At 41.5% G+C, this 17186-nt stretch overlaps 1 protein-coding gene across 5 annotated transcripts in view; it reads right to left on the bottom strand.

Annotated features, from left to right (window-relative positions):
• slc12a7b (solute carrier family 12 member 7b) overlaps positions 1 to 17186 on the bottom strand; it is a 56682-nt gene that overhangs the window by 25764 nt on the left and 13732 nt on the right. The window contains exon 1 of one of the 5 annotated variants that reach the window (XM_019269606.2): positions 14881 to 15286. The exons of the other annotated variants lie outside the window; for them this stretch is intronic. Within the exon in view, the coding sequence (XP_019125151.2) occupies positions 14881 to 15001 (121 nt within the window). The 5' untranslated portion in view covers positions 15002 to 15286. Of the gene's footprint in view, positions 1 to 14880; positions 15287 to 17186 lie in introns of those variants that run through there. 5 annotated transcript variants of the gene reach the window in all.

Here is a 17186-nt window from a genome sequence, read left to right as displayed (position 1 = left end):
AGAGAAGGTGGGAGGCAACTACTTTTCTGTAGTTTCTGACTGTTGCAAACGAGGTAGCAAACTGAGACAAGTTCTTTAGTATTATGCGGAATTAAAAATCTTGCTCTGATACCATGTATTTCATCTAGAAATGTCGAAAATGGCTGATGTGTGGGAACAAATTTTGTCCCACCTCCATGTCATTAAATCCTCCAGTGACCTCTCGTTTCACTTGCACATCACCATCCCAAACTAGACTACGGTGCCAGCTGTCACAAATCCTCCCAGATGCCAAATACTGAAGTTACTATTGTAGATTATGCACAAGAGAAAAAGCACAGGCGCAAACAACAACAATTCAACAGGGCTGACGTCTGACTGATGTCCGTACATGTCCGTCAGTCTGTCAACATTAAACTGCTGGTGAGTAAATGTCATCATGCATGCAACTTCGGTGTGCTGGAGCAAACACCCCTTGGGGACTTGGTCCAGATTCATATACAGTAGCAGTGACAAGACTCTGGCCTAGTTAACAGATGTTAGCCTCTGTGCACATTACATATGTTGCCATTTATCTTGGACTAACTCCTGGAAATTCATGGTCATGTCCTCGCCCTACTCGCTCTCCACTGAACGACCTGGGTGTGCAAACTCACAAAGAAATAACTGAATGATTAGTAATCCTAAACGGGTATTGGAAAAACATAAGCACTCCCTCCGTTTAAAGGAGAAAAGGGTCAGATCGTGCCGAGCTAAAATCTCTTCTACAGCCTCATCCAGCTCTGCCTCCCCTGAGAACGCCAGCTCAGTTATGATGACTGACCAGGTACATGCTGTAAAGATGGCAGCCTGCTCTTTGACAGAATTACCCACCCTGCATTACTTAAACTCCTGACATCAGCTGTTCTCATGTCAGTCCAGGAATGCTGAAATTGCAGTGCACATACAAACTCGTTCATGAGGAGCAAATGATGTAAATGTTGGCAAATATGCACCTGGTGTACAAGCGAGAGAATGAGAGGGGAGGAGAGTAACAGTGAAGAAGAAAGCAGCTGAGTGTTTTAGTGTGTGTTCAGGTGAAACTGATAAAGGATGCAAAGTCTAACAAGGGACCCTGATATGAAATATATCTAAGACATAAATAGTGGAATTGCAATGTAGAGGAGAAGAATTACACAAGACCAGAATCCCTTCTCTCTGTTTGGGACAGCGAAAGATGTTTATACGTCTTCTAAAGGCACAGTGGTGTCCGAACATTAGACCCCACAACCACACTTAACATCACTGTGGTCCATGCAGCTCATCCAACAATCAAGGCCTAGGTCAAGCAAGGCCAACAATTGTGTTTTGATATCAAACAATAAAATCTGATACTAAAATAAAAAACATTTTGAAAAGTGTTGCAGTCGCTGTTTGTTTCTTAATGCTTGTGGTGATGACAGGAGTCTGAAGTGGACACACCCTGCTTCACCATTTTCACCACCATAACTGAAATGAATCGAAAGTTGTGGAAAACATCCACATTAAAATATACCCCTGCAGCTAACGTCCTGCTGTAGGATATGCCTATAATTGTTTATAAAATATATTGCATTCATACCAACACATCACCTTTTGAATTGCATGACAGATTAACTGGCGACTAAATGGTTAATTTCTTGCAAAACAATGTGAAATGACGTGAAATACAAGCTACGCTTTCCTTTTAGTTTGGCACTCCATTGACTTATTAGCAGCAATGTGCAAACCATCTTCGGACATGGCAGCAGGGTGCTTGTTCTTAATGTGGTAAGTTACAGCATTGTGCTAGTACTACTACTAAACTGAAGAGTAACGTCACACAATTTAAGTTTCCTTTGTTGACTTTCTGAAGGAAATGGTCCAACACCAAGCTTCATTTAGTGCACTTCATTTACCACCTCAGACTGCAGTCAGGTTTCTAATTAACCTACAGACCAAGGTGTAACTGGTCAAAAATGTTCTCACTGATATTCACTCTAATACCAACTGAAACAAGTGCCCCAAGCCAACGACAGCCTATGAAATCAAACAGGGAATACACCTTCCTCCGAGGCAAATGTACTTTGTGACTTTGGGCTATACAAATAAAATTTGATTTGACCTTCATTAGACTTAGACATTAGACTTACTCTTATTTATCAAGAATAGGTCATTTTTTGACAGAGGTGTCCTCTGTCCTATGATTATTAATAATGTGAAGAAGATGTGCAACACTTCCAGACCCCTTCCATCTGTGGTCCCACTGAGTAGAAGAAGTTGAGGTATGTGTGTCTTTATGATTTCAGGTCAGAGTTCAGTCTGTGTGTGTCTGTTTGGTAACCTTTGAGTATAAACGCAGACAACGCAGATGTAGCTGGGATATGTGTTTCCTCCTTTGGCAGTCACTGTGCATCCGCATTTTTTACAAACTCGACATCCGTTCTCGATGACAACAACCTGCTCGTTTTTTTTGGGGGATATTCAAAGTAATCCCACAATGCTGATTTGAATTTCTTTTCCAGGGGATAGAGATGGCGTCTGACAGGAAAATGAAGAGGAAAAAACATGAGAGGTGAGATTTTCCTTCACATGGTAACCGTCAATTTGCACACGACATAAACTGCAAAACTGGAATGGAGAAGAGAGAGTTGGACCAAGGCTGGACTTTTGGGAGACACTGGATTCACACACAGACTACTTTTTCCTATTGGAGTTAAAACAACATCTGAAAACATTTACACAAAAGACAAGTAAGTTCACAAAACCTGTACCAGTCAAGGGTTTCACTACACTCTTAACCTTTACAAAAACCTAAAGTTTCTTTAAGCCATTTACTTTTTGGAGAGAAACAACATTTGTGACAAACTGGTGGGGGAAGTGAAAGATTAAGCAGCTAAAGAGACAGATATTTTGTTGGAGTCGGCAGAGAGTAAACCAGAGCTAAGAGCTTCCCTGTGTGCTATTATTTGACCTAAGCAAGAAGTGATTCAGTGACAGTCAGCCTTATATTACTATCTCATCATATTGAACCTGTTGGCTGTAATGATGTAATGACTGAATACACACAGGTCTGTCTGTAATAAAGAGCAAGAGAGGCAGGAGTGTGAAACCTCTTGTGTAATTGTTGATGAATTAATGCAGGTGTATCTGGTGGTGTGAGCTGTGTGTGTGTGTGTGTGTGTGTGTGTGTGTACACATGTTCCACTTCTGCAGGTGGAGAGGAGAGTCTCCCTGCGCTATAGCGCATTAGGTGACCCCTAAAAATGTGACATTGCTAGAGGGTAAACAGCATGTGAGGGGCAATGATCATATCACACTAAACCAGATTAAATTAACCCGTCCCCATAAAAACACTGACATTCTCTTCTCCCAAAGCTCGTGTGGGAGAACATCACATTACAACGAAAATATTATATCATGACTTTTATTTAATTATTTTAGATAGTATTTTAAAAATAAGTGATAATCTATTTGAGTCATTAACGTTACTCCCTGTATCAATTAGGGCTGGACATAAGCACTTGATTTAGGCATCACTGAATGAATAACTGCATTTTTGAATGTGACAAAAAAATAACATTAAACATCCCGTTTGGTTATTAACAATTGGTGTTTTACGTACAGATACCAGCCAACCTCTCGTCACGTCATTTGCCAGCAATGTTAGTATTTCTCCTCCCACTCATGCACAATGATTAGAAGACATCATGTCCTGCTTAAAATGAATAAAGTTAGATACTCACTTAAGCAATCAAGTGGGAGATTTCAGAAAGCATGGGCTCCTTTTCTTAACGCATTCCAGACTCTGAAGACTTGACCATTAGGTGCAGCTGAACTACGCAATGCACTATGTGCTTATTCTTAGCGCAGGCTCTAGATCTGGCAATGTGCTCATATTACTCTAGTGTATTGGCAGTGACTGGGGAGGGATTATTCTATATATGACAATTTTTTTTTATATTTTTCTTGTCTTTTCTATATAATGTTGCACTTGGTTGTTTTTTTTTAAGTTATATTACCCAGTTCATGTCTATCTAGACACACTGCTGCTATTTGCTGTACTTATGTCTACCTTATGTTTTTGTAATGACGATTCAGCATTGCACTTTGGATATAAACAGATTTTGATTAATGCTTGTATTTCTTGCAAATCTAGGACTCTAATATTATTGAATCATTTAGTGTAAATACTTGAATATTGAAATGAGTTAAAATGTCCATCCCTAGTATTAATTCAATTAAAATGTGTCAGCTGTACCAGATATTGCATGTTTTAAGAGTGCACACCCCACCAAAGGCATAATTCTGCAGAGGAATATGAAAATGATTCATTTCAGTCATCATTGTGTTTTTTATTTGAACACTCTACCTTTAATTGATTGCACATTTAATAAATAATAAAAAATGAAAGAGCTTTCTGTCAATGACAGGTCAAGCTGTTTTCCACCACTGGGATGTTATGAAACAGGTACAAAGGTGTCAAAGTGAACAATTCCCGCCAAGTACAATTTTTGGGTCAAAGTCATGGTCTCGTTGCAGGATAAAGTAGTCACACGTACAGACTGATTTTGAAAATCCTCACTGCTGATGCGTGCTAGTCTGACCTGACATCTGATACTTAAAGAGCAGCATTCTTTAACATCACAGTCAGCGATGTTACATAAGGAAGCGGGATTCCCTGACCCTGCCACAGCGCACTGCACAGTTCAAAATCATTACTCTTGTTAGTCTGTCATTTGTCATGAGTGAGTGACAAATGTGAAGAAGAGGTGAAGACTGAATGTCACATTATTAACCACCCTCTTCTGTTCAATTCCTTGTGTTTGTTATCACATTCCTGGCTGAAGGAGCTGTGGAGAAGCCTGGGCTGAAGTCAGATTTCATCAGGACTACTGCTCAGTACAGATTCACCGGCAGGTACATTGAGGATGTGCTAATGCTTACCTCTCTGGTCACTGTGGTAATAAATGACCATGCATCCTATTTATAACCACTAAGCTGCACACTGTGACGACGCTGTAAGCTGCCTAACACTGCCGGAGTTAGCCCATGGCTCATTGTACCAAGAAAAAAAAAACAGAAAGAGGGAAGGAAAAAAGGGCTTTAGGAGACATTGAGAGTCCAGAAAGTACAAGTCAAAAATCAGCTCCTTTAGCTCAAGGCTAATAACAAAGAGCGAGAAGCAGCAGCTACAAAAAAAAACAAACAAAAAAAAAAAACTAAATGACCTATTCATATGCGCTTTGGTATACACTATATAATCTAACAGTGCATACATAGTTACAGTAAACTCTAAATAACAGAGTTTGTACCATGCCTTGCACAGTGCATCACCACAGTTCATTCAAATATCATCACTTTTGCCCTGAACAACAGAGGCACTGCAAAGCCATTTGCTGTTATACTTTCCTATCACTTGGCACTATATGTAATACAGGCACACAACACGCTAACGCCTCTTTAAAGCCACATTTGTCTTTAGTGGAAAAATTCATGCGGAGGAGAGTCATCGCACCAGATGAAAAAACTACCTCTAATCCAGGTGCGCTACAGAGAGCCCATCAATAAAACAAGCATCCTCACCAACCAGCCCTATCTAAAAAAAACTAGAGAGAACAAAAACATTGCACATGTAACCAAATATCCACAGAACAGTCGCATTCTTAGTGGAGCTGGTAAAGGGCAAATGAAAGGAATACTTTAGTTAAGAAAAACTTACCCTTCCGTCGAGAGCCTCCCCTCTGCTCCATGCTGAGGAGCCAGACTAAAAAAGGGGGTGGAAGGGAGGGGGGGGTCCTAGTGGTCCCTGGGGAACTCCAGTAATAGGGGTCCAAAGTACAGAGATACTGCTAGAGAGGTGCAGAAGTTGGGAATGCTGCCTGAGCTGTGTGGATAATGTGAGGATCAGCTATTTCTGTGACAGTGTGTGTGTGAGTGTGTGTGTGTGTGTAGGTGTGGGTGTAAAAAGTGGCCTGTGACGACGATATCAGCGGCATCATCCATGCATCAGAAAGCACCCTCACCCTCCCACTGACAGCCGTGCACAAACACGCACACACCTCCCTGAGCTTCTGATCCCTGCCACGCACACAAACGCACACAAACGCGTGTTTGAACACACACACACACACACACACACACAAAGGGGGAGGAGCAAAGAAAGCGAGGAAAGCAAAAATCAGTTGTAAAACAGGCAGAGTGTGGCAGGAAGGGTAGATGGATGGATATACGTTTACACACGTAGGACAAATAGGAGAGATGAGAAAGGTCAATCAAAACCTGACTTCACACTTCACAGAAAACACATTTCTGGAGCTGAGCAAACACACATCCACCGTAAAGGCTGCACAGTGCATCACTTTGAATCAATAATTGTTCACCATTTTAAACTGCAGGTGCTGCCTGAGCGAGCTGCTGCATTTACAATCTGACCTCCAGGGTGCCATAGGTGGAGATGGTCAATCGATGAGCGGAGTGTAGGGAGCTCAAAGGACAGTCCAGCCGGAGGCTATGACAATATAATGTATTTCACAGGATAGTGGTATGGAGCCATGCAACCACAGGATCTTTACAACAGTTGTAATGTCTACAGACAATAAGACCACTATAGTAAACTAATAAAACTTGGTATCATAAACATACAGGCCACAATTATTTTCAATATCCATTAGTCTGACCATTTTCAGGACATCAGTTAATAGCTTAGTCTATAAAATGTCCACAAAAAAGGGCAATAAATGCTCATTACAAGGTCTTATCTGATGAATGCCTTAAAGCTGTCAAAATTGTAGATTTTATTTTGAGAAAGTTTTGTTTTTAAATTATTTAACATTTAATCTGAATACTTATTTCTGACTCCACCATTATGAGCTAGACCAAGGTTCACGGGCCAATGACAGTTCTTTAAAACATTTTGTGTGGCCTACAAACATCACACAAATTTCAAATCATTGGTGGGTCATTCAACTGGTATCACAAATACTATGACTATAAGTTTGTTGTTTTCCCTAAACTGGCACTTTGAGAACCCCTGGTAAAGACAATGGCAGATCAAGCTCTGCCCCAGCCATTACCCCGAAGCTTTGAACCTAGCACTCTGCTGCCTGCCTTTGTCTTGGCTGCACATTAATCTGTCCGTCTAAGAGCATGTGAAGTGGGCACTAATCACTTAACCAGATTAGGCTAATCCTGGACTTTTTATAAAACACAGCTCAATTTCTGCTGCAGTCTTCTGCCCAATGGCTGCCTGTCAGTCAGGTGACTGTCCTTCACCACGCCGAGGCTGTCGCTCATTCAAACATGGCTCGGGGGCCACCTATGTGTGGAGCATCTGTCATCATCAAGGCCCCCGTGATCACAGGCTCACTCAAGACTAAAACACTTATCACAGTTCATAATGACTAACTTGATACCTTCCTTGTGTTTACTAAAAGATGAAAAACCTGATGACTACTTGCATTCATAAACTCTAATGTCCACCCAGCTTTCAGTCATCATGTGAAGACAAAACTGAACATCCGCTGCCAGCATCATTAAACTGACAGATGTGTCAAGGCAGAGCTTAAAGAGGAGCTATCAAATCACACAGTAAGAAGGATTTAGTAGTATCAAGCTCCACTTGGTTTGATGTCAGATGGCTGCTGTTACAGTTATTTTGTGTGTGCGTGTGTGTGTATATGTGTGTGCATAAGTGTCTGTGTGTTGCACTTTATTATGTCCTAAGCCTTTAAACCCTTCAGGTAAACAACACTGTTATGCAACACACAGCATGGGCAGGAGAGGGGACAGAGAGACAAGGGTTACAGACACTGATTACTAGTATCTCTATAGGCTGGAGGCTTTATTGGATGCTTTAAAACATCCATACTATGATGGGGAAATCACTCAAAATGGATCTGACTGACACGTTTGTGTTAAACGACTGCTGAGTGAGAAGAACCTATCAGGGCTATGTTCAAGTAATGATGTGTCAACTGGCTTCAGAAACAGGAAAAAAAGAGAGACAAAGAGGAAGAGAATAAGGGTCAGCCAAGGCTAGTAAGATCAATGTTACTTAGTGCTGCTTACACCTGAATCCACACTGCCATGTGTAAACACTAAGCATGAGATGGTGAGAGGAAAAAAAAGTACATCAGTGATTGCTGGGACAGATTAGGTGCTTTTAAAAAAAGTCGCTCTGCTGCCAGAACTGAATACTCACAAACACAATATTATTGTTTTTGAGCCAAGATGGGTACTAAGCATCTATACCTATTTACTAAAAGAATTACCTTCTAAAATAAATACATTATTTGCTCAGGACTGGGACGGGACAGGACAAGTGAATAAAGGAAGGAACATTTGAAATTGTATATGAACAGACTGTTTGTCATCTGTCAGATGTTCTAATGAATGCAGGAGAGTGACTGACAAGTTTAACACATTTAGTGTAATAAAAAACTGTTACTGTTCCTGATATTGCACTTTCATTCAGTTTTAATTACCTAAAAAGCTAACGTGTTTGCAATTTTTATGTCGGCTGTTCCCCTGCGTGTTCTTTCCCAATTGTTCTGGCCAAAAGTGCAAATGAATCATCGTCATGTGAGAACAACAACGAAATCATGTGACTTTCCTTTTCCCTCTAAAACTCAGCAGTCTCCACCCAAAACAAGTAAAAATGTTTTTTTGTGGCCTCAGGCGATGGACCGCAGAAATCACACACACACACAAACACACAGAAAAGTAGGTCCACCCTTCTCCAGATGGTGTCACTGTCTCACAAGTTGAAGTACACACTGTGCACATCCACAAAGGTCCCGACATCACACTTCCACTGTGAATAATAGCTGCTGTTGGCGGGGCAAATTCAATCAAACCAGACCCACTTTAACACAGCGTGCAGCCATCAGTACCAAAGCTCAGCTAGATAATGATGTTGTGATTAGGTCAGTTATAGAGCAGCAAGTCTAATGTTCTGACATTTTACCATAGACATTTTCCAACACAGTTTGCACTACATGAATTTTTGGCCCTTCTAACTATGATGCTAATCTTGGTGAAGCATGATAACCTTCTTACTGTAGCTCCTCAGCAGTATTGTGGCTGGTAAACAATTAGAAGAGAATCAGTTCATAGGAAGATTTTTTTTCTTTAAACAGATAAAAATTGGAATATAAAAGCCAATACTCAGCGCCACCTTTAAGGAGCTATTTATATCCAAAACCACCACTATGGGTGTTGGTTCACATCCGATAATGGAAATGTAAACACATCAATAGCAGTGACAAAACACTGTGGAGAGTATGGCTGTTAATAGCTATTGGTGACCACATCCAAGAGTGGGCACATTTTATAGCTATTAAAATGTAGCTTGGTTTTAACCAGACTTTTACCAAAAAGCGACTGTAATCATGTTTATTAGTTTGTTTATGATTGGAATAGCGAGGTCACATCATGCCACTCCCACAATGTGCAGAATTCAAACTGATGAAAAATGGTTGACCAGTTAAGAAGGCCCAAAAGCTCTACGAGTGGAGGCTACACATCAGTAATGTTTGGTCTTGTGTAAAGAGGATTCCTTTTTGCTGGACGTCACGGTAACAGGCATCTGGACGGTTAGCAGGGCTGGTTTTTGCTATGGGCAATGTGGGCGACCGCCCAGGGCGCAATCTATGTTAAAAATAAAATAAAAAACTCTAAACAAAACTCGACACTTTTCTAGACTACTGCTCATTTCCATGTCAAGTTTTCACCCATAGGCAACCTAGTCTAGTTTTTGTTTGCAACACAAGCGCAAATTCACACAGACGTCCTGACTGTGGAATTTTTTATTGCTATACCCTATATGCTAACTTAAACAACTTCTAATATACATTGACACATAGTCATTGGAACATAGTCAAAAGAAAAGGAAGTGGAGGAGTTGATCTGGTTCTGTGAACCCCGAGGGCCTCACACAAACCACAGACAACAAAGTGAAGAAGTACAGAGCGAGGATAAATGGTAAAGACGTGTGTCCTTTTAGTGAGGGCTTATCAGACGCAACATATTGAGAGCAGGGAGCCAGTGGGCAGATCACTGAACAGGAAATAGATAGCAGCAGACAGAGAAGGTGCGACTGTTTGACTGAACTATCCAATCAGCGGGAATGGAAATGCTCTCTTGGCTGAGGTTTGTTAACCACAGTTTAGATTTAGTCCACATTGTTCTTTCTTTCATGGAGGAATTTACCCAGGTGAAGATCTGGGTAAATGAAGAGTCTCTTTGTTGCAAAGCTGTCTTTAGCACGTGTTCATGCTGTACAGTTTTATAACTTTGGGTTTCCTAACCTCTCATGTCTGGCTAAATCTGAGTGAAGTTCACTTTTGAGCTTAAGTGTTTCAATCTCATCTCTTCAATCATCTAGAATAAATTAGAATGTGTGAATTAATCACATATTAAAGAGCTGTTTCTGGGTGAATCTATATGAATGCTCAAGGTGATTTTTAAGCTTAAAAATCTATGAATGTGATCAGCAGTGATACGCTCACGATTCACAAGCATCAGGCAACTATGGACAAACATTAATGTTACCATTTTCCAAAGAGTTATTTGGGGGATCTGCTTCATTAATGTTTACATGACCCACGTATATGGTGCAACTACTAGCGTGATTGTGTTGCTGTGATGCAGACGGAACAAGCAGAACTAAGTAATGTGGCCAACTCAAACACACACAGAGTTAAACAACACTGTCAGGTCAGGCTGGACACACGCTGCAGTATAAATAAGCTAAAGCAGAGGTTCAAACTACTCAGCACAAAACAGAGACCAGAACCAGGTACTTGTGTCTACACTACAAAATAATAAGACCTGACTTAAAGCAGTGTTACTAGTACATACAGTAAGCTTGTTTAGGACACAGGATGGCTCCCCCACCCCCACAAAGCAATAATTAATACAGAATGAAGCACAAAAAACGCTTACAGCTCATGATACATTTCATTCTCAGTATCAGTCGGATGAACTCAGAGCTTCTTTCCCATTAAAACATTGCAATTCAAACGGTCCTAACCCAAAACAGAATTATGGAGAGGCATGATCACGGGTCCTCATGTTCCCAGACTAAAGGACCCTCCCCTGGATCATTGGGGATTTTGAGAAGCTCCCCTCTGGCAAATTGTTGCTTTTCTTAAAACCGTTCATGAGGGCAGCTTGGCAGATTAATGCGATGGTTTTGAAAAATAAATATATACACATGAGAAGGGTGATTAGGTTAGAGATTAAATTATTAGTTGTGGACAAACAAACTGAACTTTTACACGCACATACACTGATTCACGTTCTTTGATATAATAGTTATGAAAAATGTGAGTGTGAATAAGTAAAATATCATTACAGGGTAAACTACTTTTCTCCTCACAAAGTTAAGTTTAAAAATGTCATCATGCTTATTTACGACAGTTTGCATGTGCTTTTGCAGTGTGCAAAAGCAAAGGAGCGTAGAAAGTTAACAACATAATAAGGAGTGAAAGAGAAACAAAATACAGACTTGTACAGACAACAGCTTTGAACAAAACCAGACCTGCCTGGGAAATAAACAGGAAACACATGTCTGGGACAGATGGGCAAACGGACCAACGGACCGAGGCAGCGACGCCCAAGGCTCCTATCACCTGCTTCGTTTCAGCTTAAATAACAGTTGTACCTTTAGCTTTGTGAAGAGTTATTTATTCGTGGGTTGCACCTATATTACCACTACTGAAGCCGTGAGCTCCACATCACAACCGACATACTGACCGTGTCATTTATTCACAAGGCGTGCGTTTGGAAGTCACTAATGTGGCCAACATGAGAGCTTACATGCACTCTTAGGAAGTCTGTACTAGAGGTCTGCACAGCACTACTTTTCATTCCCGCACCAGTCACCTCCCACAGAATTTTTCACCATTATGTATGCTCATGCTCAGTCACAATCCTACTCCACCCACTCCCACGCTGATTCACATCACTCCCATCTGCAACACTGTGCTCTGTGAAAAACTTGCAACAGTCTGCAGAGAAAATAAGGCATGTTTAATGAGTCCAGCTTAGATAAGATTAACTAAACACAACCCTTCATATAAGACTGGAAAAGCACAAGCAATGTGACCTTAAAGTTATGATTGAGGTCCTTGAAATGAACAATTCGCCTGAGTCAGATATTATCCATATTTTTTAATATGAAATCAACAATGGAAACAAGAAGTGTACAAGAATGTGAAGAAAGGATTTTGAAGAATTCTTGGCACACACAAAAATTTAAGACAGATTGCCACAATGCTGGTATTTCCAGAGAACCTAACATAGATTAGTCACAGTACTCAGCAGTCAAACACACTTTCAGTCCAGTTCCACGCAGTAAGAGTTCAGTGGCAAGAGACAAGTCAATGTGTTGTAATGTGGATACACATCAAGAGAGAAACCAACAGCACTGAACTGACCGAGATGTCATGTTGGATTGTAAAGTCTTGCTTTGCTATTTGAGTGTTTGTCCCTTTCCCACACTGAAGCCACAAGTACAATTTATATTTTAATTAACTCTGTTTTGTTCTAAGGACAAAATCAGACATGCTCGCCACAAATGGTTTGACTACATGTCAACACCAAAGCTGGTGGTTCTCTTAAGATCCAGTGGCTTGTCCTACAGTGGAAAGTACAGGACCAGGCAGCATGAGCTGGTGGTATTTGGTTCAGTTTTGTATGTGACTGACTGACTGACTGAAGTGTAAATACGGAAGACTAAACTTTAACTAATTTCTTGTAAGAAAAATCTGTATGAGATAGAAGGTAGAGGTAGAAAGCGGCCTCTCAAAAACACCCAGAAGAAAATAGAGGTTTGTCATTATCTGCTCTGTGCTTTCACTGACCTGACTCTGTACTGCCAGAGTATTAAACAAATGTGTTGATCTTCAACTGGACGTTCAAATTCATGAGTTAGCTGGGACACCATCATCATTTTAATATGGAAATAAGCAATGACGATGGAGACTAAACCTAGAACAATGCAAGGAGCAGGACAAAGAGAATTCAGAGTTAATAAGAGGAACTGGAGTACATTACATTACAGCATGGGGGTGGGGTCTCACCTCCCCCCACTCAGCCAACGGGAAGCAGGCCAGCAGGATAATCAATAACAATGACTGCTATTTGACTCAGTCCTCTGTGCATAACATGCTCGTGAGCCAACAACACTTATGCCATCAAAGGATCCTCCCTGGAAAACCTTCAACCACTCTCCCCTCCCAGCATGCCTGTAGCAATCACATTCTCAGAGTATCGATCAGCTGAGATATAAATGTACAAACACTGTACAGTCTGAGTACTCTGCTCTGTCTGCTGAACACAGACGTGAATCCGCTGTGGATGACCTGTGGATTTATGCAGACAATAGGTGTCCTCCTTTAAACAGCATCAGCGCACACAAAATAAAGTGTGTGGTCCTGATGCGTCGACAAGCCAAGTTAAAACACACAATTTTGTGGCTTCAGATCCAGTGCATGCCCTGTGTGACATGTCATCCCCTGCTCTCCCACTATTGTTGTCCCTCCAACCATCGTCACAGACAAATGGCTGCATACGCACAGACGTGCACAGGGGAAAATCAAAGCACGCAGTAGTATGATATCCGGCATAACCATCATAATAAAATGCCATTCTCTCTCCCACAGTCTGTAAAATCTTACCCAGCATGCAGCCGTAATTGCTGCTCCACAGCAGAAATTAAATACTGGGAACTGATTCGCCCAGCGCCATGTGAAGTGCTGTAAAAGCAGCAACTTCACTAACAACAGTCTGGCAAAACATGGAGTGTTAGCGAGGAGTTTGTTAAATATGCACTCTGTGACCTCCCCATGCTGAATATTCCAAAATGTTGCCCTGGCTTTACGCCTTCAAACAGGTTGATATCAGGTTGCTACTGTTGGCACAGGCCAGAGAGAACGTCGACTATTCTGGGATGAATTCTGAGTGTCGGGGAAAAACTTATTAAGATTAGTGGGGCAAAGTTGAATCAACTGTTACCACGTCTACAAAGCTGGCTTTCTACCAACGGTGAGCTCAAAAGATACAGGCTATATATAACAGGCTTCACAAAGTACAGTCCTGGACTTCTAATTCAAAACAGAGACAGATTTGCTGAACTTCAAAAATAATACACAGCTGCAGCAGCACTGTGTAAAGATCCTGTTATCCTGTTGTTTGTGACACACTAAAGTTCACTGCAAGGTCTTCAGATGAGTCATGTCGGAGGTTGCATGTCAATGGTAATCAACGCAGAGAGATGTTAGGAAATGTGAAAGTCATTGGTGTCCTAATTAGAGCATCTGTGTTGGTCCTACATTTGTTACAACACTTGGAAACCTGGCAGTACACTGAAGCAGTAAGAAATATAAAAGACAAGAACAGATCAAGAATAAATGAGTTGTTAATAGAGGGGTAAGGTGAGATAAATTATTATTTATTTATTTTTAAAAAAGGCAAAGTGGTGTGGAGGGGGGTGAATAAAAGGAAAGAGATTCATGTCAAACTCTTTTCAGTAGCGTGGCGTGTGAGGGAAATCCTCATCTCACGCAGCTGCCGGAAAATGAACAAGCCTTCCTTAAATTTCACTGTCTTCCCTGCACATTATCCACCCACACGCCGCCCATAAACAGTTTTTCTGAAATATAAAGGCAACAGTAACCCGTGCAATAAAGCCAAATTATCAGCTTGGACTGGATACTGTAAGCAAAGTCTGGAACTTTCCAGGACTACTTCTCTATCTCTCTGAACAGAAAGGGAAAGATGAGTTTCATAAAGCGCAAAGACTCTTTCCGTCTCAATGAAATGAAATCTGCATTAACAGATCATTTATATATCTCATTACCCACCTGACAGAGCTTAAAAAAACCCATCTGATCTCACCTGTGGCGTCTTCCTCCTCCTCTTTCAGCACATTGTTGTCATCAACATCATCCTCCTCGTCCCCCTCTTTAGCCTTTCTCGTGCTGTCCTTCACCGGGACCACAGTGAAGTTGGTGGGCATTTTTACACCATGTGCTTCCTCTCAATGTCTCCTGTTTGTCACACTCTTATCTCCCTCTCTCCTTTCTCCTCCCTCTCTGCTCTGCCCCTCTCTCTCTCTCTGTCTCTCTCTCTCTTTCTCTCTCAGTCCAACAGCTGTCACTCCTCTCTTCTTCCTTGCTCAGCTTCTCAGTTGTTTGCTTTTTCGTTCAGACTTGCTGCCCTGGTGGACTTTACACTCCAGGACAGACGTCGGGTGTTACTTCTGAGTTTTTGTTCCTATCGCTAGGATTCCGCTGTACACCCATGTGACCCTGACCCCCCCATTCCCCCTCAACCCCCTCCGTACCCACTGTCCAAATAAGGAACAGCGCGACTGCTCCGCCCAATGGGGGGCAGGACGCACAAAAAACACACACATTTTGAGAAAACATGACATGCATTTGTGCTCACGAGTGTGTGAGAGCATGAATATGGCTCTTTTTGAGTCTGAGGGCAGATCTTCTGTCCAGGAATGTCGCTCTGTCTCACACTCAAACACGCACAAACCGGCAATGTCAGCCTTTGTTCAAAGAGAGGAGGAAATCCAGAGCTGCTCCACTGAGGAAAGCCTGCACACACACAAATACACACATATACATTTCCTCACTTCCTATGCAGTGTTATTTGATCCTATGTGCACGGTCAGAAGTGGGCAGGGCTGATTTAAAGACGTATACTGGCCATCTAAACACACAAGCTTAGCATATGCTAACACACATTACAAATCATTATATGGGGACAGTATGTTCCCACAAATACACATGAAGAGAGGCCAGGGGTTGGAGAAGTGAGGAAGGTATGGGGGGGTGAACGGTGAATATGAGGGGTAGGAGAATAAAATGTCATATTTCTATATAGGAAACTATAAAGGAAACAATAATGACTGTGTTACAATATCAGATCTCTCTTCCATTGTATTCTGTTACATCAGAGCAAGGTGTTGCTCATATTTAAATCCATCACCTGACCTCAGAGCTAATCCAAAAACGATGAGTCATTTCCTAAAGTCACTGAAAGTGATACGAGGTATCAGGTCTCATCTCAAGTAACCGACAACCCTGCGTGATGGCAAATGCTATTAAAAGCAGCCCTGCATGAGGAGGAAGCCACAGCAGTGAACACAGATCACCAGTTCTTTCATAATGCTGCAGCCCCGGAGCCTCATCTGGCTGTTAACATCTGGAGAGTAACCCTGTCCCCCTCTTCAGTACCCCCAACATGACGACATACGAGATCAATACAGTTGTCAGGAAGGGCAGGGGCTGCAGGAAATAGGAAAGGGAGGAGGTGGAGCAGAAAAGAGAATCAAAGAGACAGAGACGGGCAGGCAGAGTGACCAACTTACAGGAAAGCATTGGCTTTTTTTTTTTTAACCATTGCAACATATGCCAGACTCAGAGTGCTTTTACAAAGACTGAGGCAGAGTAAACAGTTCCATCCAGTACCAGTAGTTCCTGATAGTGTTGCAGAGGAATCCAGCACTCGACTACAGTAGCATTTTGATGGAACTTTGAAAGATTTAAGCAGCGGGTTGGTTAGATTGCTACATTTCCAATAAACACACCTAACAACTACAATGACTTGTTTGGTGGTGATGTATAACAATTACATCACCTTTTCCACCCAATAACAGTTTACATTTGTACCTCGAGTCTAGCGTTTTTAGCCCTTTCCTATTTATTTATCCCAATCTGCCACAACAACCAGTGTCCATACAAATACTGACCTTTCAGTCACGTTTCTGTACAAGTGAAATTTCCGCTTGCTGTCACTGAAATGTGAACATTTCACCCACTCTTCTTTGGTTGTCAGTTCTCTGTTTTTCCCTATACTGCCTCTGCTCTGTCAGGGAAACATACTGGTTCCCTAGCATGTTATAATGTCTTTTTAATAAACTACACAGATACATATTGCCCAACTGTAAACTACACTCAACTAGTTTCATCTATCTACAAAAACAAGAATTTTAAAGTGAAAACTGAAGATTTGGGGGCATTTCAGGGGCACATCTGATATGTGTCCTTCACTGTGAGAGAAAAATGTGAAGAAAATCACTCACAAGAACGCAATTCTATCACGTATTGTAATAGCTCCATCAGTAATTCTTGTCAGCCATCCAATCAGATATTTCAGAAATACTTTGTCTCAACATCCTGCTGTGGAGG

The sequence above is a fragment of the Larimichthys crocea genome, chromosome XXIII (genome assembly GCF_000972845.2).
Source record: "Larimichthys crocea isolate SSNF chromosome XXIII, L_crocea_2.0, whole genome shotgun sequence".
In the NCBI taxonomy this organism is placed as follows: Eukaryota; Metazoa; Chordata; class Actinopteri; family Sciaenidae; genus Larimichthys; species Larimichthys crocea.
This window is presented reverse-complemented; position numbering and strand designations above follow the sequence as displayed.